We start from the raw sequence: 23,989 nt of genomic DNA, 5'->3' as shown, positions 1-23,989 counted from the left end.
CAATCCCCAGATTCTGGCAAATCTACCTGTGTACCCCTCAAATCCAGCCACTTCCTCCCATTCATACTATGCTACTGCCTCAGTCCAAACCATCACCTCTCACCTAAAATTATGCAATAACCACCTGACTCACGTGCTCCAAGCTTAACTCCTCCAATCTGTTCTCCATGCAGTAGCCACAGAGACTTTTTCCAAAATCTGTAAGTCTCATTATGTTACTCCTCTGTTTAGTTCTAGTCTTCTATAGTGAGAAACTAGAAGTGTCCCTATTGAGCTAAGAAGAACTAAAAATTAACCAAACATAAAAAGAAACAGTAGAACTGAAGGAGCAAGAGTCAGTGGTTAATACTCACCTCCTGTCCTGTGGCCACATCCATTGCAGTGTACACAGTGCCTGAAGCACTACGTGACAGGTGAGAGAGAGAGAAAAAAACAACACAGGTATTAAATGAAGTGACGTTTGTCAAATGTAGATCTACAGACGACCTGGCAATGCAAGTGTTAATAATAATAGCAGCAAAAATAACCCTCCCCCATCCCCCCTCCCCCTACTCTATTCTCATATGTGAGAGGCAGTACATGGCAGAAAGAGAACACAGGCTCCAGGGGCCAAAAGACTTAGGTTCCAAAATGAAACATCTACCTAGTATCTACAAGCTATATGATCTTGAACAAGTGATTTAATTTCTCTGAGCTTCACTTTTCTCGTTGGCGAAGTGAAGATAAGAGATAAGAGACTATAAGAGAATTTAAATCAATTAGTTCATAAAGCACTTAGCCAAGTGCCTAGAATATAACAGGTCTTGATTATATACTAGTTTCCTGTTCTTGCTCTTCCTCCTTTCTTCTCCATCACCCTTGGCAGGTTCCTTTAACCCCTTGCGGCCTCAAACTCTTCATTTGTAAACCTTAGTAAGGTCAGATCTATGGTTTTCAACCAGGGGTGACTGAGGGGAAAGGGGTCCAAGGGAAATGTTCAGAATGAGGTGGAGGGAGGGGGCGGGGAGGGTTGACCTGCTTATATTTTTAGCAAAAGAAATAAGGACTTCTGGGGTAATAGTAATGTTCTATTTCTTAATGTAGGTACTGGTTACATGGGTGTGTTCATTTTATAAAATTCATTGAGTTGTACACTTATCTGTGTTATATTCAATTATAATTTACATTAAAAAACTGTGAGTACTAAAAAATAGAAAATTAATCTCATGGTGCTTTAATCCTATGAACCTTTAGAACAGTGATTTTTTAATCACTTATCCTATCAAGAGGATATGTGAATTTTATTTTGCAGTTTATATTGTAAAATAGGTTTTTATTTTTCATTTTTTCAAACATAAATATTAAATATGGTTTTTCAAACACATATGTTGCCTGAAAATCCGATATAATTCTTACCCCATCCCCAAGGTAAAAATAACCTCATATACACACATATGTACATGTATAATACACAAACATACACACACACACACACACACACACACACACACACACTCACACATACAAACAGAGAAAGAGAGTGGGAAGAAGAAAGGCAGAGACAAACTATGAATAATGCTGGGAAAGGAATCATGTCCGTTCTAAATAACTAAAAACTTAATTTTATGCCTATAACCACGAACCCTGTATATCTGTAGGTGAGTGATATGCAACAACATTTATAACTGTACATGCTGTATGTCAAATACATATGTGCAATTTGAAGAAATCTTAAAGTCTATATATTACCAAATGCATTCCAGGCAAGCCCTGAGATTATGCTACCCAGGGAAATCAGGTCCATTTAGGGAGAAAAGTCACTTGTAGGCCTTGCAGCTCAAAATTATGGTCACCAGCTTCCACACCACCACTCTTTAGTTAGAAGTATACTTATATGCCAGGAAATTGCGATCATAAGATACGGGCTATAAGAAGTGGATTATTTGTATTGGCAGTTACCTTCCCATTGCCTGATCATTCTATCTCTAGTCATTTTCTGTCATTAAGCCGGTGTCTATTTTCCTATACTCATCTTCTTCCATCCTACCATAAGCATCATTCTTAAAGGGCAAATATGCCCAGGCCCCAAAGGACTGGACATTTTGGGACTATGTCTCCATGATTACAGAGATTTAGATGTCAGGCCCACTAGTTAATACTTGATTATTTGTGCCTTAAAAAAAGACATATGAATTCCAGGTCAAAAAAAAATTCTTCAGGTCTTAAGGGATAAAAAGCAAACAAAAATTATAACTATCAATTCATCATATTTGTGTAGCATTTATTTTTTACTATTTTTTTAAGTAGGCTCCATGCCCAACATGGGGCTTGAACTCACAACCCTCAGATCAAGAGTTGCATGTTCTACCAACTGAGCCAGCCAGGTGCCCTGTGGCATTTTAAAATCATGGAATGTGTAGGAGCTTAATACATTTTTCATTCCTCCCTTAGCACACTAACAGACCTGTCAAAAAAGCAAGGAAAAAACATTTTTCAGATGTTGCCTATTTATGCCTATATATGTTACATTTCTGATGTTCATTTCTGAATTAAAAAAAAAAAAGTCAGAGGGGCACCTGGGTGGCTCAGTTGTTTAAGTATCAACTTCGACTCAAGTCATGATCTCGCAGTTTGTGAATTTGAGCCCCATGTTGGTCTCTGTGCTGACAGCTCAGAGTCTGGAGCTTGCTTCAGCATCTGTGTCTCCCTCTCTCCCTGCCCCTCCCCTGCTTGCACTGTGACTCTCTATCTCTCTCAAAAATAAATAAACGTTTAAAAAAATTAAAAAAAAAAAAAAAGAAAGAAAAGTCAGAAGTTCTGGAAGTGAAAGGCTCTGAGTCCACAAGCCCTCTCTTAAATTTACAGATGAAGAAATTGAAGTCCAGAGATGCAACCTGACTTGCCCACACTTGTCCATGCACCTTTCTTCTACATTCTTAATATTGTAATGTAGTTAGCTAAAGGAAATGCCATCCCAGGTTATTTTGAGACAAGCAATATGATTTCTCTTCAAGGTGTTAACTACCTTATATCAGTTCAGACTCGCAAAAGCATGTCTGGTAGGAAAAGCACTGGACCAGGAAAAAAATAAGATCCACTCATGTCCAGGGTTATTTTGAGGATTAAATTAAACAACAGATGCAAATAACAGATGTAAGCTGTAGAATGATGTACAAACACATCATTATATAATGCAATACTTCATTTTCAGAGGTTCTTGGATTCATAAGAAAGAAAACTAAAACAGAAAACTTCAAAGACTTCATTAGCAACAATGCTTTCATTCAATTAACTGAGAGCTTTCTGTAAGTCAGGTGCTTTTTTTTCCAGCTTCTCTTTAATTTTAGCTATTTGGGTAGGTCTATAGAAATCTCATTATTTTGCTTTTTTATACAGAGATATGACTTGACTAAAGTAAACTGCACAAATTTTCAGTGTGCAACTTGATGATTTTTCAGTATGTACACACCCATGTGTTCACCATTAAGATCACCCCAAAGGTTCCTTATGCCCCTTCCCAATTCACATGCCCTTCCCAGACACAACCATTTTTCTGACTTCTATTAGCATAAATGAGTTTTGCCTTCTCTTGAACTTCACATAAACACACATCATATAGTGTCTGCTCTTTTATATCTGGCTTCTTTTGCTCAAAATAATGGCCAAACACTTTTAAGACTTATCATAAACATGAGGTCTTTGAAGACAGAGTTTGTACCAGATTCATAGCTGTATTCATAGTGCCTAGCACATAAACAGGAACTTGGTTAAGAACTGCTGACTTCAGTACACTGAGGGCAGCATGCAAGATTCACAGAAGAAATCAGAGAGCAGGAGACATGAATCCTGGCATCCACCTAGAAAAGCAGGTCCCATTACACTAGCAGAAGGGTCTGTAGTTCAGAGTCTTCCATTTCACATTAGTGCTGGTAGGTCTCAGCGCCAGGTCAACAGGGTTAATCTGAAAAAGCAGAGCTGTAATTTGGGAAGCAGGTTTTGTGCTAAGAAAATAAATGGCTTTTGCACTCTCACTGAAGGGTTATTTTTAGCAACATGGTCAGCTAAATGGCACATCTCTCATACTAAGCATAATTCTGCCAAACCTGAAGTCAGCCTAACATAACACTTCCAGATGGGTGAGGGATGAGGTAGAGAAAGAACAAGGTTTATGAGAGGCAAAACAAAAGCAAAATCATATATACCAGCATACACAATTTTTAAGTCATTTCTCTAGGGAAAGAAAATGCCCCTACTAACCCTTGTCCAATCTTCTCAAACCGTGTATATTTCTTCTTAGGATCGCCCACACTCACTATGCTCCCTTTGAAAGAAACAGAGACCATGAATCATTTTTTCCCAGATCAAGATACAAAGCAGGGCCCATGTTCCCCCAAACCCTGGAGCTGGCAAGGATTAAAAAACTATCTCCAACACCCAAAACCATACTCAGTACATCCTCAGCTCTTGCCCGTAAGTTCCAACCAAAAATTTCATCTCCTTACGGCTTTTATTCATCGTATTCTATTCCATTTCTAAACTCCTAAAGGCCACCATTCATTTTTAAATTCATTCATTCAATAAACATTTACTGATTTAATATGCTCACTTACTATGTACCAAGCCCTATGTTGAATACTAGGAATAAAGGGATAGATGAGACACAGTTAAAATAGTCCCTGCTCTCAAGAAGTTCAGTCTCATGGAAGAAATACAAAAGTAAGCATAAAGTTCCATGAAAATCCAATTGTTGTAATACAGAAAGAGGCATAAAATACAGACTGGAAAGTCTTCAGAAAGGAAGTGATATCTGATTTTTACAGGGTAAGTAGGAGTTAGCCAGGGAGAGGAAAGTCAAGAAGGGGTTACAGAAGGAAGTATATCAAGTGCAAAGACACAAAGGTATGAGAGAGGTTGGGTTTCACCATCTAGATGGTGAAACCAAGGCCCACAGAAGGGAAGATACTTCTTCCCAAGGTCACACAGCAAATTGGTGGTCAGAACTAAGATTAGGAGTTTGGTTTTTGGTCTCCCAGTCCAGTGTGCTCTCCCCAACACCAATTACTAATATTTGATACTTTTCACATATATTATCTCATTTGATTTACAAATAAGACAGTTATTAACATCCTAATCTAAAAGATGAGAAAAGGGAAGCCTAGAGAACAATAGGAAATTGCCCAAGACCCCAAGTCAGTGGCAAGGCTGGGGCTTCAACCCAAGTGCCTTTAACTCCCAGGCTAGTCTGCTGTTCCTAATTCTATGTTCTAAGTATTATTGCTTTAAAACAAATCTGGTTCAGAGAAAAACACTACATATAGGAGTAAACAGATGGCTAGATAAGTGGCTTTTCCTACTTCATTTCATAAGGGCTCTGGGCAAGGGCAACTATTAAAAGAGTGACATTTTTTAAAAAGTCAAATAAGAATTATCAGGAAGCAATTGAAAGTGGCTAAGCTAAAGAACCAGAAACCTAGGCTTTAAAAAGCAATGCTAGTTTGCAGATTTGGACAAATAAGTCACATCAAATCCCCTTTAGAAGTAAATAGGTACAGGGGTGCCAGGGTGGCTCAGTCAGTTAGGTGTCTGATCTCAGCTCAGGTCATGATCTCATGGCTCATGGGTTCAAGCCATACATCGGGCTCTGTGCTGACAGCTCAGAGCCTGGAGCCTGCTTCACATTCTGTGTCTCCCTCTCTCTCTGCCCCTCCCCTGCTCTCACTCTGTCTCTCTCTCTCTCAAAACTAAATAAACATTAAAAAAATTTTTTTAGTAAAAAAGAACTAAATAGGTACAAAGAATAAATTGAAGTCCTCATCAAATGATTTTTCCAAGCCCAAACACTAACCTAGTCCTTCCTTCAGGCAGAAATTCTCTTACAGTTTACTGAAACACAGCAACAAGCTATTCTAACACACCCTCATTTCTTGCCACTAAAGAAAGTGAAATAGAAGTTACCACCTGAGACCAAGAGGCAGCATGCTTTCATTACAGAAGCACAAGGGCTCTAACCTCAGCCCTGTTACTTTCTGGCTGTGTGATCTTTGGGCAGGGTATTTAGCATAACCAGGGCCTCAAATACCTTAACTGCAAAAAATGAAGATTATAATGTCTATCTTCATAAGGAATAAATTAACAACAACAAAAAAAATCAAGGAAATACCTTGCTTGTCATTTGGTACATAGCACAGGCTCACAAAATGTTAGTTTCCCTTCACTCTTTTCCTACAACCAAGATGGCAGATCCGTCTTCTCCTTGGTCAATGGCAAGCATCAATAATCACAGGAATCTTTCTGACCAGGTATAAATAAGGCCTCAGTCTTTCTCAACACAACATTCCAGACTATTCACTAGATAAAAGCTATTTTTCATCTCCATAACCCATGCCTAAGGTTGAGAGGTACCTAGCCCTTGAAGTGAGCAATCCACACTCTCATCACATTTCCATTCTAACGTGATATCCTATCAGGGCTGCTGAGACAGAGGAGGTGGCTGCAGGGGCAAGGTGAGAAGCAAACCTTACGTGGCTAAGAAATCAAGCATAGCCAGCAAGCCACATAGACCAAGCCTAGGACCAGGATCCTTTTAGCAATGGTTTTCCATCTTTGTGCTCATCCAGTCACATACAAAAGGCAAGTCGAGAAGGCTACAAAGTGCTTACGTAATTTCTCCAAGATCTCCTCATCAGACATTTTAGGCTTCTTCTTCTGCTTCTCAGTATTCCGGGTCAGAGCATCTGGTGGAATGGTATTATTCTCAGTAGGTGAAATGGGAGATGTAGCCACATCCCGAGTTGGAGTAACAGGAAGCGGTTCAATCACAGACCGTGTGTATACCTGCATTGTTGGTGCAAGAATTTGGCAAGGTCAGTCTTTGTTAGCACAGGTGATGCTCAGGAGCCTCTTACACATGTGTGTTAGAACATCCACAGAAGAACAAATCCCAATAAACTCATCCCTTCTCCTAGGTCAAAATCTATGCTCCTCTTCTTCTGTGCCCCAGGCCCATCCTCTGTGGGTGGAATGGCCTTCCTTGTTCTCACATACACAACATAAATTAGGAATTAACAGTGTCCTTTTAGAAAGGAATACTATCGGGGCGCCTGGGTGGCACAGTCGGTTAAGCGTCCGACTTCAGCCAGGTCACGATCTCGCGGTCCGGGAGTTCGAGCCCCGCGTCGGGCTCTGGGCTGATGGCTCGGAGCCTGGAGCCTGTTTCTGATTCTGTGTCTCCCTCTCTCTCTGCCCCTCCCCCGTTCATGCTCTGTCTCTCTCTGTCCCAAAAATAAATAAACGTTGAAAAAAAAAAAAAAAAAAAAAAGAAAGGAATACTATGAATTGGGGTGCCTGGGTGGCTCAGTTGGTTAAGCAACCAGCTTCAGCTCGGGTCATGATATCACAGTTCATGAGTCGAGCCCCGCATCAGGCTCTGTGCTGATAGCTCGGAGCCTGGAGCCTGCTTCAGAAGATTCTGTGTCTCCCTCTTTCTCTGCCCCTCCCCCGCTTACACTGTCTGTCTCTTTCTCTCTCATAAAATGAATATTTAAAAAATTAAAAAAAAAGAAGAGAATGCTATGAAGATCAAATTTACCAATTCATTTGTTCATTAGATATTTACTTCCTTTCTGTTATCTGCCAAGAACTATGTTAAGCACTATTCATACATATATATTTCCTCTGTTTTTGAGAAGTTCTTGGTTTAGTGGGAAAATTTTTTTTTAAATAAACATGCTTGCAAACTGAAAAAAGGCCGTATCAAGGCGAGCTATCTTGACAACTCTCCAATTGTGAAGCTCATTGTGACCTACAGAAAGGGTGATTCCACAGATTCTGTTTAAAAGTTCTCATCCTAAAAGTTCATCTAAACCCCTTAAATTTCCGTCACAGCATCTCCTATAGTCAGTCAATCAACTTATGGTTGAACAGCTCCCTGAATCCTCTACTCAAAAGGCAGCCTTTTTTTTTTTTTTGTATTAGCACAGAGTGTAAGCCCTAGATCATTCTTTCATTGTAAAGCTCTTGTCATATTAAAATTCCAAACAAAGGGGGCGCCTGGGTGGCGCAGTCGGTTGAGCGTCCGACTTTGGCCGGGTCATGATGTCACGGTCCGTGAGTTCGAGCCCCGCGTCGGGCTCTGGGCTGATGGCTCAGAGCCTGGAGCCTGTTTCTGATTCTGTGTCTCCCTCTCTCTCTGCCCCTCCCCCGTTCATGCTCTGTCTCTCTCTGTCCCCAAAAAAATAAATAAACGTTGAAAAAAAAAAATTTAAAATTCCAAACAAAGAATCATCTAATAGAGTATCATCTGATGATAGGTTAGTGTGCACTGATGCTAAATCAAGTAAAAGGCATGGGGACCAGATTGTGCCAAGTGAGGGCAGAGGGACTGTGGCTATTTTGAAATGCAAGAACCTCAAAGGAAGTTAAATAAAAATCACTGCCAATATCCAGCATCAAAATGCACTCCTGATGTCCAGCATATTAATAGCACTAACATATTTATAAATTCCTTTGGGCCTTTCAGTATCATCAATGATGTTCTAAGAGGTAGAATGCTACACATTTAACAGAGAAGAAAAGATCTGCAGCAGGCTTCTTTGTTGCTTCCCAGGAGACTAGAATAATTTATGTAAGTCCTGCACTAAGTAACATTAATTCTATATATCTTCCTGTCTGTGAGGAACAGGCTAAGCAAACTAGAGTTAGGTTGGTATAAACACCAATTATCTGGGATACTTCAGGACTACCTGCAAACCAGTGATAAATAAAGACACTATCTCTTATCTTTAATCATACAGAAAGTACTTTTCAGTCAAGATGGTTCTGTGATTTCACCAGCTGCAAAAATCCAAGGACTCTTACCATAGCATTAAACCTCTAGGCCTCTAGGCCTTATAACTCCCCCTGTAAGCTCTGTCAAATCCCAAAGCTGTCCACATCTCCAAAGACTCACAGATTTTGTGTGCTCTGGGCGTGGAGCAATCACTGGAGGAGGGGTAGCATCATCATCATCATCTTCATCCTCTGAAACTGGTGGCACTGCAGGAGTCTCAGACACCGTCTTCACATTCTATACAGCAGAGAAAAGCTGGTTTCATCAGGTCCAGCTGACATGAGACTTAAGCTACCAGAATTGCCAAACCCCAGGAGTAATCTCATTCAGACACCCCTTCTCACACCCGAATCAGACTCCGAACTCTCCACCTTTGTGTAGCCAGTCCCAGGAACTCAGTCAGCTTCTCCCTTTTCTTTTAGCTACTACTATCCACTAGTCCCTTGGAGGTTTCCTTCTCCCACCCAAAGCCTACTTGTGGATTAGGAAGCCAGCTTACAGATTCTCTACTTGCCTTGCCTAGTCCAAACTCTGAACACAAGCTCATAGTTCCTTCCCTTATTCTATGAACTTGACTCTCTTCACTGAACAGGTAACAAAGTACAAAATGTGGGAAAGAGATCAAAAGTTTGAAACTTCACAAAGTTTATCATTATAATTCCTTACTCCTTTCTGTATCTGATATGGGGGACAGAGAGAGGGTGAACTCCCCTCCTGCCTGCCATTTGGGGCTTCTGGAGAGAGGAAAGTCAGGAGTCAGAATGACAGGAGCTAAGTGAAGGAACTTACCTAGTGGAATACTAGGCAAGAACTACTGTGTGGGAGACTGATCTTTACCACATTTGACATACTAAGGGAGGAAAACTGGCAATCTCATAGATTTGAACAGGACTGCTGGTGGAGGGCATAACTTTTAATTAAAAATTGGCAGTCCTGGGTATATGTAAGCAACTAGCTTTGGTGCCAACAGGTGATGAATTGATCCTCTTGGTCTCAAGATTCATCGTTTGAAGCATGTGGAGGAAGAGGAGGGGTATAATTGGAGGGGTAACCTTAAATTACTTCCCGTTCTGAAATCCAACAGAGGTCTTTCCCTGTCAAATCACGTATTTTGTTATCTTTCTGCTCTCTCCTATTTCTTTTCTCTCCACTATTCCACTCGACAAAAATTTAACTAGAAACCCAAAATGGGAACAAAGTTACTCAGCAATCTCTTCATCATGACATGGCCCTGGGGCTCCCGATATATACTGTAAACACAATTTAACATGTTTATTTGCTTCCTTTAACTCTGTAGAAAAGGGCATTTCATCATCTTTCTTAGCAACACATTCTGTTTTCCACAGGTAATGGCTTTGGGTGGTAATATTAACAACCACCAGTATCAGGGCACCTGGGTGGCTCAGTCAGCTGGCTCTTGATTTCGTCTCAGGTCATAGTCTCACAATTTTGTGAGTTTGAGCCCCGCGTCAGGCTCTGCACTGACAATGCAGGAGCTTACTTGGGATTCTCCCTCTCTCCCTTTCTTTGCCCCTCCCCTGCTGGTGGTTGAACCCAATAGTGTGCTCTCTCTCTCTCAAAATAAATAAACATAAAAGAAAAAACTACCACTATCAAGAGATATAGGTTTTTAACCCAAATTTTTACTTTTCATCCCTGTGTCCTTAGGCAGAGCTGTCCCGTCCTGAGCCACAAGTTTCTTGTCTATAAAATGGGGATAATGATAGCAGCTCTCTGCCTGAGGGCCAAAGGAGGATGAAATGAAGTGATGTGGGCATAAAAACACTTTGTAAATAAATGCTAAGGAGCTAGAAGGATGTGAGGAATCAACTAAATTGTTATTATGTCTAATAACCACAAACCTCTATTTTAACAAAAGCAGTGACTTCAACTCATGTATTCATTCACTGTGTACCTGGCTCTATTTTAGGCTCTGAGGCTATATTAAAGAACAAAACAAATATAGACCCTGGTCCTATGCTTGCATTTTAGAAGAGAATACAGTCAAAATTAATTACCAAAGTGCCAGGTAGTAATAAGGTACATGTATGAGAGCAGTAATTGGTTAGGAATGGGGAATGTTAATTTAGATAGAGTAGTCATGGAAAGGGCTCTCTAATGAGAAGTTATATAAGCAGAGGCCTGAATGAACTGAGACAGCAAGCCATGGGACTCTTTGGGAAAAGAATATTCACGGCAGGGAGAAGGAGTACAAAGATCCAGAGATGGAAACATGCTTGGTGTGTTCCAATACTTCTAGGAGGTCTACATATATTGCTGAGAAATGCTTATGACATAAAACCTGCTGAACTTTGGGTAAAAGCAGTAGGAACCTCCGATGCTCTGGCCCAGGGCTGCTTCCATCCATCCCGCCTGCCCCAGCCCCATCAGAGTGGGGGCTCTTCCAGGGCAAGGCAGGTTATAACTGCATCATCTAAGAGGGCTCACCTTCATTTGGAGCAGTGGACAATGCCCAGGCCCCGTGGTGCTGTCAGCAGAGGTAACCTCCCAGAGCTGGTAGCAAAAGAGGCCACAACTCAGATCTACTAGCCTGAGACTGCAGTCCTGGATAGGCAAACAAATTCTGGCTGGGACTGCTCACAGTCACAGCAGTCATGAGAGAGGCCCCACACCAGTCTCACATGCCTAGCTGTGTGCATATACATAAAAAAACCAAAACAGCCAAGCAGAAAGCAAAAGCTGTAACAGACCTCAAGGAGATGTCAATAATTAACAGAACTAGGATAAAAATTAGCAAGGACATAGAAAATTTGAACAATACCACCAATCAATTCAACCTAACTGACATATATAGGACATTCTACCCAAGATCTGCAGAATACACATTCTTTTTAACCACATATAGATCATTCTTCAGAATAAACCATATGCTAGGCCACAAGACACATCATAATGAATTTTAAAGGATTAAAAACACAAAACGTATTATTTACACCTTGGAATTAAATTAGGAATCAACAACAGGAAAGACATTTCTCCAAAGAGATAACCAAATGGCAAAAAAAAAATACATGAAAAGATGCTCAACATCACTACCCATTGAGAAATGCAAATCAAATCAACAATGAGATACCATTTCACACCCACTAAAATGGCTATAATCAAAAGATAGAGAATAACAAATGTGAAGGCAGATATAGAGGAATTTGAACCCTCATAATTGCTGGTAGGAGTATAATATGGAACAGCCACTGTGAAATATAGTCTGGCAGTTCCTTAAAATGTTAAACATAGAGGGCACCTGGATGGCTCAGTCAGTTAAGCGTCCAACCCTTGATTTTGGCTCAGGTCATGATCTCACACTTCGTGAGTTCGAGCCTCACACTGGGCTCTGCACTAACAGTGCAGGGCCTGCTTGGGCCTTCTCTCCTTCCCTCGCTCTCTCTGCCCCTCCCCTGCACTGTGTGTGTGTCTCTCTCTCAAAATAAATAAACTTAAAAAAAAAAATAAGTAAGGGTGCCTGGCTGGCTCAGTCAGTTAAACGTCTGACTCCTGATTTCGGCTTAGTTCACAATCTCACGGCTTGTGAGTTCAAGCCCCACGTTGAGCTCTATACTGACAGTGTGGAGCCTGCTTGGGATATTCTCTCCCTCTCCCTCTACCCATCCCTCACTCACATGCTCTGTCTCACTCTCTTTATCTCTCTCAAAGTAAATAAATTTTTAAAAATAATAAGTAAAAAAATAAATAAATAAAATGTTAAACATAGAGTTACCATATGACCTAGCAATTCCACTCCTAGATATATATCCAAGAGAAATGAAAATATACATCCACATACAATTTATACATGAATGAGCATTATTAATAGCCAAAAAGTGGAAACAACCCAAATGCCCATCAACTGGTGAGCAGATTAAAAATATAGTATATCAATACAATGCAATATTATTGAGACCTAAAAAGAAATGAAGTACTGAAGCAAGATTCAACAGGGATTAATTTTGCAAACTTTATGCCAAGAATCTAGACACAAGACTATATGCTATGTGCACATTTCAATAAAATGTCTAGAAGGGCAAATTTATACAGACAGAAAGAAGATCAGTGGTTTTCCAGGGCTGGGCATGGGAGTTTGAATGAACTGTAAAAGTTAACAAGGGAACTTTTCTTTTTTTTTTTTTTTTAAATTTTTTTTTTTTCAACGTTTATTTATTTTTGGGACAGAGAGAGACAGAGCATGAACGGGGGAGGGGCAGAGAGAGAGGGAGACACAGAATCGGAAACAGGCTCCAGGCTCTGAGCCATCAGCCCAGAGCCCGACGCGGGGCTCGAACTCACGGACCGCGAGATCGTGACCTGGCTGAAGCCGGACGCTTAACCGACTGCGCCACCCAGGCGCCCCACAAGGGAACTTTTCAAGGTGATGGGAATGTTCTAAAAAGTAGAGTGTGGTGATGGCTACACAAGTATAAACATTAAAAAAAAAAACCCATTGCATTGTGCAATTAGGGTGGGTGAATTTCATGGTATATAAACACTGCCTCAATAAAGCTGCTTTTTTAAAAGTAAAAATTTTAAATTATATCTAAAGCCAGTAGATTCTCATTATATATTATAAATAATCTAGAAATGTAAGGAATTAAAAGTGAACAGTCCTCAGGAATGCCTGGTAAAGATGGTAAGTTGAACGTGGGAATATACATCTTGAAATCTCACTAGAACTATAATAAAGAAATAGTCTTTTAAAGGCATTAAACCCAGAAGAATGAGGAGAGCAAGAGAGAAGGTAAGAGCAGCAAAAAAAAAAAAAAAAAAAAAAAAGGGACCCAATGACTAATGGATGAGCAGTAACTGACTCAAGGAGGCTGAATTCAAAGCTGAAAACCAATCTATTTATCTATGAAGCAGAATCCTCAAAGGCACAGGAACTGGTAACACTGTATACTTCTGAATTTGAAGATGAAGTAGAGGAGAAGGGGAGAGTACTAAAGGCAGATTCAATGAGTTATTTAAGGTGTAGTTAGATCCCTAAATCTCTTCACCTACTCTACACCACTATGTGGTTGCCCTTCTCACCCCTAGCAGAAAACTGGAGGTCTAGTCTCTGGAAGGGAAAACAGGGAATTTCTGGATTAGGGATGTCAGGCACAGTCAAATGTTAAGACTATCAAATCAAAAACAGGGTAATTAAGAGAATATACTGAATGCTGAGACTCCTACCCCACTTCCCTTTTTAGGCTCCTAGAACACTAGGAGTCTAACTTTTATTCTCAAAGCAGGAGATTAGAAGATCCTTCTCGGTTTCTTACCAGCCTCAGTTCTAAGATAAAATACAGGAGGTTTCAGCAAATGGTCCAGCTGGATTACTCTATAGCGATACAAACAAAAAAAACTAGATAGCAATGACTGCATAACTGTAAAAATTTATTAAAGTACTTAAAATTTTTTAATTTTTAGACAGAGAAGAGTACACATGCAAGTAGAGAAGAAGCAGAGAGAGGGAGAGAGAGAATCCCAAGCAGGTTCCACTCTGTCAGCGCAGAGCTTGACACGGGGCTTGATCTCATGAACCATGAGATCATGACCTGAGCCAAAATCAAGAGTAGGATGCTTAATAAACTGAGCCACCTAGGCGCCCCAAATTACTTTTAAAGGTATACATTTTACAATTATATACTTACAATTCAATGACACAAACAATGAGCTTAAAATTCTATTAAAGTCTTTAGTACCACAATTATAAATATGGGCATATATCCCCAAGGATTACCAAATATCCACAGGGTACTTCTAACTTAAGAGGAAGAAACCAAAATGAATGGGGAAAAAAGGACACTTGGAATAAACAGACTAGACAGGGAGAAAAATATATTAAAAAAAAAAAAGCCTAGGGGTGCCTGGCTGACTCAGTTGATTAAGCATCCGACTTCAGCTCTGGTCATGATCTCACAGTTCATGAGTTTGAGCCCTGTGTCAGTCTCTGTGCTGATAGCTCAGAGCCTAGAGCTTGCTTGGGATTCTGTGTCTCCCTCTGTCTCTGTCCCTCCCCCGTTTATGCTCTGTCTCTCTCTCTCCCTCTAAAAAATAAATAAACTTAAAAAAATTTTTTTTATTTAAAAAGCCTATCATTCATCTCAGGGGTAAGCAAAGATACCGATTCTGGAAACAGAACGGGATACTTTAATTAAAAATAAATAAATAAATAAATAAGCTCTTCACAATTAAACATGAAAACAGAAATTAAAAATTCAATAGACAGACTGAAAGATGAAGTTGGGGAAGTCTCCAAAAATAAGAATAAAAAATCAAGGCAAGGGAAATAGAGAAAATATAAGAAAAGTGGAGAATCAGTCCAGGAGGTCCAAAATCTAAATAACAGGAGTTCCAGAAAGAAGAAACAAAGAAAACAGAAGAGATCACCAATGAAATAAGCCAAGCAAATTTCCTAGAACTGAAGGCTTGAATTTCCAAGGTTGAAAGAGTCCACAAAGCCACTTGCAAAATAAATAGATGAATATAGGGATACAAATATGAAATTTGAAAGCAATGGTGATAAAGAAAATGCCACAAACTTTTCAAGTGAAAAAAAAAAAGGCCAGATACAAAAAAGCAGGAATAAAACAGCTTCAGACTTCAATAGCCAATGCTGAAAGCTAGATGACAAAAGTGCAATGTTTTTCAAACACTGATGGAAAATTATTTCCATTCTAGAACTCTAGACTCAGCCAAAGTATCAATCAAATCTGAGGGTAGAATAGAGATGCTCCATTTTGAGAGTTGGAAGACATTAAATATTTACTTCCCATTTACTTTCTCAAAGCTACTGGAAGATGAGCTCCACCAAACTGCAAAAGTAAACCAAAAATAAGGAAGACACAGCATAAAGAAAATAGCAACACCAACACAGAAATACAAAAGGACTGTCAAGACAATGGTGAAGAGAGATCCCAGAACAACTGTAAATTACAAGAATTTTAGTCCTATTTGACTTTTTTTTTTTTTAACGTTTACTTATTTTTGAGACAGAGACAGAGCATGAACAGGGGAGGGGCAAAGAGAGAGGGAGACACAGAATCTGAAACAGGCTCCAGGCTCTGAGCTGTCAGCACAGAGCCCGACGCGGGGCTCGAACTCAGGATACCGTGAGATCATGACCTGAGCCGAAGTCGGACGCTTAACCGACTGAGCCACCCAGGCGCCCCCCTATTTGACTTTTTAATCTAATACTTGGGTAAAAATTATTTTTAAGTGAATATTCTTAATCACCATCAACTCTGAAGGTAATTACTGCTACTATTCAGTGTTTAGCCTTTCAGAGATTATCTGTGGGTAGTAATTACATCTGTATCTGTGTAGGTCTTTATTTTGACCTCATGCATTCTTGAGTGCTAGTTTGATTAGGCACAGAATTCTTGGGTCTAATAACTTTTCCTCATACCTCTGAAGATACTGCTCCTTGGCCCACTATTGCTAATGAGGAACATTAGGTGTATATTCTCTTTGAAAGATTTGAAGATCTTTCTGTTCATCCTTGGGGTCTCTGCAGTTATCTGACTTGATAACTGGTACACCCTTTCATCTGAAGAGTCATGCTTTTTTTAGCTGAGGGATTTTTCTTCTATTATGCCTTTGGTTATTTTTTCTACTTTAGTGCCCCAATTCTATAATTCTTCTTGAATCTCCTTAAGTAACCCCCTTTTGTCCCTTATTCCCCTATTTTCCCAGTGTCTTTATATTTTGTATCACTAATTCACTTTTATATGTATTTTTTAATCCTCTGGATTTCTTTAATCATAGTCTTAATTTCTAAGAAATCTTTTTCATCCTCTAATCTAATAGCACTGTTTTTGTGGATGCAACATCTATAAAATCTCTGTGAATATACCATATATTTTTTTGGAAATTCTTTTAATTATCTATTTCCTCTGGGGCCAGTTTTACTTTCTGTTTCTGATCCTTCCCTTTAATGCTTTGTTTCCCTTAAGTATCTAGAGATCCTGGGCTTTCTATTCACACTTATAAGTGAAAAACTAGATTGAACAGTGTACATGAGTAGCATGAGTTTCCTCTGCAGTTGTGAGTCTGTTTTTCCACTGTCCTCTCCTCTGATTGGAAAGTCTGATACAGTCTCTACATGAGTTATGGCGTCTGTACGTGGTTATTGGCAAGCATCACTTTAGGGTATGTTGGCATGGAAGAGCACATAAGACTGAGATTCCTCTTCTCCCAGTTATGAAAAGTATCTCCATCTTGGGATGGAGGAATTTAATGCATTTGCTTCCACTGCAGAGCTACTTTTCCTTTCCTCCTTCTTCATACTGCTGTAGAGATCTGTAGTTAACTCAGGTTCTGCTCTGCCTCTGTCTTAGGCCCCTATACTACAGCAGGAGTTCTCTTCAAGTAGGTGTTTACTTTCTGGACAAAATTATCTGGCTTAAGCTTAGGATCAAAATTCTGCTACCTTTTGCTCACTGTAAGATGAAGACTGTCCTTTCTGTTTCAAATGCAGAATTTTCATTAATTTTTAATTTACCCTTTAAGATGATCCAGGACTCCTTCCTGCTTCTTATATGTATTCTCTCAACTACTCTTATCTCCCTAGGAGTTTTCTTTTCCACATATTTTAAGCTGTGGTTTTTTCTGCTGTCATCAATCTGATCTTTGCTTTCTATCTTCCATGACAATGGTTTATTTATGTCCCGTTTTTGTTTTGGAGCACTGTTTTGTATTCATTTTTTAAATATATCTTTTCTGAAATTAAGAAATTTGGGGTAAAGGCACCTGAGTGGCTCAGTCAGTTAAGCATCTGACTTTGGCTTAGGTCATAATCTCACAGTCATGGGTTCGAGCCCCATGTCAGGCTCTGTGCTGACAGCTCGGAGCCTGGAGCCTGCTTCGGATTCTATCTCTCTCTCTCTCTCTCTCTCTCTCTCTCTCTCTCTCTCTGCCCCTCCTCCACTCACGCTATGTCTCTATCTCTCAAAAATAAACAAACATTAAAAAAATTATTAAAAAAAAGAAATCTGTAATAGCAAGAGAGATAGATACATGAATTCATTCTAGTACTCTGATCCAATTTCCAGAGGAATCTTTCAAGGGTGTTAGTTTAGACTAAAATGCACATCCAGCTGTATCAATCTCCTATATAAAGCTCCAACACACAGTTCAAGGTTTTTGGCTTGACACGATGGATCCTTTACTTGACTTTTGTTCATGCTACCTCAGACAAAAAAGCATTTCCCTTTTTTCTGCCTGGTATCATTCATTACCTGTGTTTACCTGACAAGATATTATAAATCCCTGTTTACATGTTCTGATTCCTCACTAAATTGTGAATTTTTTTTTTTACTGAGTTGTGAAATTAAGAGCAAAGACCTTACCAGTCCTTGATGCCCCAACACCTAAAGAGCCTATCACATAATAGCTGTTCATTTTATAAATGAGAATTCATGTGCTAACATGCTATAGAATCTGAAAGCCAGACCTCAAACCATTAAGCCACAAGTAACAAAATTTCAGTGCTAGAAGGAACCTTAAAGATGTTTTTTTTTAATGAATAAATCATTAGGGACCGACAACTCTCTACAAACTTCCCTCCACTACCAGGCAGAATAAATCAGTCTATCAAATATGAACCCCCCTCATACATTATTCATACCTCTCTTGCAGCCCTCATCCCTCTAGTCTGCTGTTAATTTTATTCTTCAAGGACTAAGATAGTGCATATTCATTTTTGTATCACCAGCACCTGGGCACAAAGAAGGTGCTAAGTAAATATTTATAGTATGAATGAATAAATGCATGCTCAAGACAATGGGATTTTGTACTGGTTTCTACTACTACTTTATTCAAGGGTTGGAAGAAAGTCACTTAAACTCCAAGTCTCAACTTCTTAACCTGTGTTATGAGAATAACAATCCTATCCAATTATTTCACACATCAAGTGGGATGATATGAGAAACGAATATGGAAAATAATGACATGCTACCACAAAACAAACCATAATCTCCCATGTAAAACTAGTAAAGAAATACAGAATACTGAATCACAGGGAAAAATGTTATGAATTGGGGGGGGGGGGGTAAATGTCCTTGACAGACTGAGTAGTTTTAATTTTAGATAGTAAACCAGCACAGGTGTTTACCAAGCAGGTGTTATGCCCTCTGACATATGGCATGAGCCCCAGGGCTCCTGCTCTTCATGTACGAATAACATAGCTATGGCTTTACTGTAGTCTCCTTTGTAAGACCTCTCTGACATCATCTTTCTCAGTTCCCTGCCACAGTGAAAAGAATCCTGGACTGGGACTCAGAAGACCCTAGTTCTAATCTGGTTCTGCCACCATCACTAATTATGAGTCTTCAGGAAAGTCTGTTTTTCTACCTGTGAAATGGGGATGGATAATGCTTTCTTCGCAAGGTAACTGTGAGGGCTAATCACACTAACCATACGTAGTTATTAGGATAGTGCCCGGCACACATTAGCCAGGCCGTGATAGTGACGGCCATCACTCCTATAAAAGCATAACCACATTTGAGCCACAAAGCACAGCTCATCTTTGTTTAGGCCTCTTCTTCAATAATTAGCTGCTCTGTAATGGGGAGAAACTCCCAAAGAGCTTAACATTTACAAATTCTTCCCCCTCCTTTAATTACATCCATCCGACAAAAGAAAGATTATTCCATTGCTTTCAGGGGAAAGCAATGCAGACTGGGAATCAGATACCTACTGTCATTAACCCTTTCTCTATTTCAGTTTTATCATCTATGAAACAATGATATAACCCATCTCATTAAACTCCTGTGAGGATTAAAAGAAGTAGTGACTACAAAAGGACACAGTATGCTACAAAGGCAATGGACATGTGAACATTTTTCTATGATTGATAGGAATGTAAATGACTCAAGTAAATCAATGTCTACTGCTGGAAGCATGGATTAAAGTATTTTAATGGTGACTCAGTATTGTGTGAGAACTTACTGTTCCCCTGCTTAAAATTCTTTAATAGCTTCTCATTACTCTTAAGATAAAGATAAAACTTCTACATGATCTGACCTGCCACCATTCCTCCTCATCACCTACCTCTAGTCCATTCACACTTCACATTCCAATCATAACAAACTACTTGCAGTTCCCAATTAAAGCATACCTTGTGAACCTCCTTGTCTTTGCATGAGGTATTTATTTTCTCTTTGTCTGGAATATCCTCATCTCTCCTTAATTCTTGCCCTACATAACAAACTCCTTAAGCTCAGACTCTACAATCAAGAAGTTTTCTCTTAAACATCCAACCTTTCATTCAGTAAATGGTTACTTGCCAGATGCCATGGATACAGCAATTAACAAGTCAGACATAACCCTTGGCCCCATGAAGTTTTAGCACACTGTACTGTATGTAACTGTTTGTGCCTTCATAAGCCTGGGACACTCTTAGGAGTTGGGACAATGACTGATTTATTTCCTATATTGTCACTTCTCCACACAGGACCTGGCACAGAGTGGGGATTTTGTAAATATTTAGTAAATCAATATGACAAAACCACCTCTGTATAAGAGAAAACATCAGGTGTAAAGAATAGCAGTATATTTATACATATCATAGGCGTACTATTTGTAAGACTCTTTCAAACATCAGCATCTCATTTTATCTGCTCTGAAAAATGGAATTTGTAAGTTGAGAGAGGCAGAGAGACCTTTAAGGTCATCTAGCTTTTTTTTTTTTTTTGGTTTTTTTAAATTTTAACTCCAGTATAGTTGACATACAGTATGCAATAGTTTTCAACAATTGTATACCTTATTCAGGGCTCACCATGATAAGTGTACTCTTAGTCCCTATCACTTATTTTACCCACCCACCCCCACCTGCCCTGTGGTAACCATCAATTTGCTCTCTTATAGAGTCCGTTTCTTGGCTTGTCTCTCTCTCTTATTTTTTCTTTGTTCGTTTGTTTTTTAAATTCCACATATGAGTGAAATCATAGAATTTGTCTTTTTCTGACTTATTCCTTTTAGCATAATACTCTAGCTCCACCAATGTTGTTGCAAATGGCAAAACTTCTTTCTTTTTTAATGCCTGAATAATATTACACACACACACACACACACACACACACACACACACACACACGTATATACACCACATCTTCTTTATCCATTCATCTATCAATGGATGGTTAGGTTGCTTCCATAATTTGGCTATTGTAAATAATGCTGCGATAAACAGCATAATTTGTGTTTTTAAGAGCACCTACGTGGCTCAGTGGGTTGAGCATCTGACTTCAGCTCAGGTCATGATCTCACAGTTCATGGATTTGAGCCCCGCATCGGGCTCTGTGCTGACAGCTCAGAGCCTGGAGCCTGCTTTGGATTCTGTGCCTCCCTCTCTCTCTCTCTCTCTCTGTCCCTCCCCTGCTCATACTCTGTCTCTCTCTCTCTCTCTCTCTCTCAAAAATAAATAAACATTAAAAAATTTTTTTGAATTTGTCTTTTTATATTCTTTGGGTAAATATCCAGTAGTGGAATTACTGGATTGTAAGGCAGTTCCATTTTTAAATTTTTGAGAATGAGATCATCTAGCTTTATTTTCCAGCCAATTCATCAGTGTAATATCCCTTCAAGTGACAGGCAGTCACTACAATGTCAGAGGACAGAATGAATGACTTTAAATGAACAGAATCTGCTCCCTTCAACAATTAGTCCTAATCCTAGTTTTGTAGACCATACCAACAAAAAAGAGGGAATTCTCTTCTAAATTCAGGTATTTGAAGACACGTCTAGTTAAGGCAAAGTGTATCATTCTCATTTTATTGATGAAAAAACTGAAACTCAGAAAGGCAACTTGGCTCTCCAAGGTTCAAAGCTACAAATGAAAAACTGAGTCTAACCAGTTCTGGTTCCAAGGTTAGGATTTCTGGAACACTAAAAAATTAAATCTGGAAGGGATACTTAACAGTTTATTAAGTCCAGTTCCTTTACTGTATAGGTAAAAACTATGAGGCCTGGTGGGGTGAGGGGCAGTAGCCAAGATGAGTTTTTTCCAGCCCAGGCTTTGCATCTACCACACAGTCTGGATCACTAACCACCAGGTCTGCCCATATCAGAATAAAGAAAATTAAGACTTACCAAAGTGTTAGAAGAATTATAATCTTCAGCTGATTTATCTGCAAAGGGAAAAAGACAAGGGACTCAGTCAGTAAACAACTACAATTAATCCATTCTTGAGGGCTAAGGAAGCCTATCCAGTCAAGCACTTGCCAGGCTGAGAGAATAATGGTATTACCAGTACTATGGGCCCAACACCAGGCTAAACCACATTAGATACATTACCTCCTTTAATCCTCACTACAGTTCTGAGTACTATTATTATGTCTACTTTTATAGATTTGGAAACTGAGGTTCAGAGAAGTTAAGTAATTTGCCCAGGGTATACACAGGTTAAACGGGAGTCAAGATTTGAATCCTGGTCTAATTCTAAATACTATGTCAGAACTGTGTCCACATCATCAACTATATCATCATCAGGTCTCAATGGTCAAGGAAATTTCCTGCAATCTAAGAAAATGGAAAAGAATTCATGTCCTGAGCTATCCATGATAAATCATGACCAGTTTGTGGCTTCAACTTTTAGAAAAGATCCTTCTACATGCATGTCTATTCCCTATAGGGAAAAACTGAGAAAAACTAAAGTTTAAGAAAAGAGAAGCATTAATCATGTCAAGTCTAATTTAAGGCAGGGTCTTATTTCTAAGAACAAATTCAAGTTTCCTCAATGAGGCAATTACCAGAGTTCATTGATTCCAAAATGTAAATTTTTTACATTAACATCTATGAAATAGAGATGTGTCCTATAATCAAAGGCATTTCATGGTTTAATTGGCAACTTTTTTCTCTTTAGTGGTATATAAAATAATGATGCAGGTTTAGAATTAATGATATCTTAGATTTAATGAAATATGAAACATAGACTCAATGGAGATCTTAGCAAGAAAATAAGTTTAAAAGCCAAATATTATGTTTGGTTTTATTCTTTAATTCCTACAGGCCTTAGAAGAAACTGATTTAGCCAGTTCAACACCAATGGAATTAAGGAGAAATATTCTACCAAACCCAACATATTCCTCACCAAAAACCAAGTGCAGAGAATGTCCAAGATCCCAATTCCATCATATAAGAAAGTGTCAGGTACAGCTTCTTTGGTCCTACGACAAACCATGAACCTATAAGCTATGACAATATATTCTTAAACCCTGAACAGCCAGCTATACCCAGGAGAAATCAATTCAGGATATACTCTAAACATAATTCCATCACATAGCACTTGATTCACCCTGAGTAAATCACTCAGTTTTTCTGAGGCTAATTAATTTCTCTGAGTCTGTGAACTGGGGATAATAGTCCTTGCCATACCAAGCCCCTAAGACCATCATGAGAATCAGTGAGATAATTCACGTGCAAGCATATACAAGTTAAAGTAGCACTCTCAGAATCAATAGTATGAGAAGAAGGGAAACAGGTAAAGGAGAGAGATGACATTAAACAAAAACTGTGCTAAGGGCACCTGGGTGGCTCAGTTGGTTGAGCGGCCGACTTTGGCTCAGGCCATGATCTCACCATTCGTGAGTTTGAGCCTGGCATAGGGCTCTGTGCTGACAGCTCAGAGCCTGGAGCCTGCTTCAGATTCTGTGTCTCCTGCGCTCTCTGCCCCTCCCCCACTCACGCTCTGTCTCTCAATACTGAATAAAAGTTAAAAAAAAAAAACCAAAACAACTGTGCCAAATATACAGTATTGCCTAGAAATGGCCCTGGTCTTCAACTTCTAAAAAACTAAAAATTCTGCACTTGCATGTGCATGCACACACACACATTTACATATACACGTGTGTGTAAATGTATATACACGGAAGAAGTATGAACACATATCTAAACATTCTATATATGTATATATATATACTGTTATTCATATATGCATGCAAAGGTGAACATATACACAATTACCTGAATGTGTGTAACTATATACATATTAATTCATGAATACCTAAGTGGTCTTTAATTCTAAACGTATGCAAACCCACAGAGCTATGCTTCCATATACATATCTGGTACTTGTACACGTCTACATACACGTACACATAAACACAGAGATTCTTCCAAAGACTCTGCTGCTAAGACTTTCAAAGCCAGCTTCTAATCTGAGGTTCATGACAAACACCTTAAAACATA

At 39.2% G+C, this 23,989-nt stretch overlaps 1 protein-coding gene across 6 annotated transcripts in view; it reads right to left on the bottom strand.

Moving 5' to 3' along the window:
* The window catches only part of PAK1 (p21 (RAC1) activated kinase 1), a 150,653-nt gene that overhangs the window by 21,678 nt on the left and 104,986 nt on the right, over positions 1 to 23,989 (bottom strand). For all 6 annotated transcript variants that reach the window (XM_047878325.1, XM_047878328.1, XM_047878326.1 and 3 more), the window contains exons 5-9: positions 21,893 to 21,930; positions 8,927 to 9,043; positions 6,639 to 6,813; positions 4,237 to 4,300; positions 354 to 402 (exon numbers count right to left, since the gene is read on the bottom strand). In XM_047878325.1, the coding sequence (XP_047734281.1) occupies positions 354 to 402; positions 4,237 to 4,300; positions 6,639 to 6,813; positions 8,927 to 9,043; positions 21,893 to 21,930 (443 nt within the window). The remainder of the gene's footprint in view (positions 1 to 353; positions 403 to 4,236; positions 4,301 to 6,638; positions 6,814 to 8,926; positions 9,044 to 21,892; positions 21,931 to 23,989) is intronic.

The sequence above is a fragment of the Prionailurus viverrinus genome, chromosome D1 (assembly GCF_022837055.1).
Source record: "Prionailurus viverrinus isolate Anna chromosome D1, UM_Priviv_1.0, whole genome shotgun sequence".
NCBI classification, from domain to species: Eukaryota; Metazoa; Chordata; class Mammalia; order Carnivora; family Felidae; genus Prionailurus; species Prionailurus viverrinus.
Note: the sequence above shows the minus strand (reverse complement) of the source record. Positions and strands in the feature narration are given on the sequence as shown.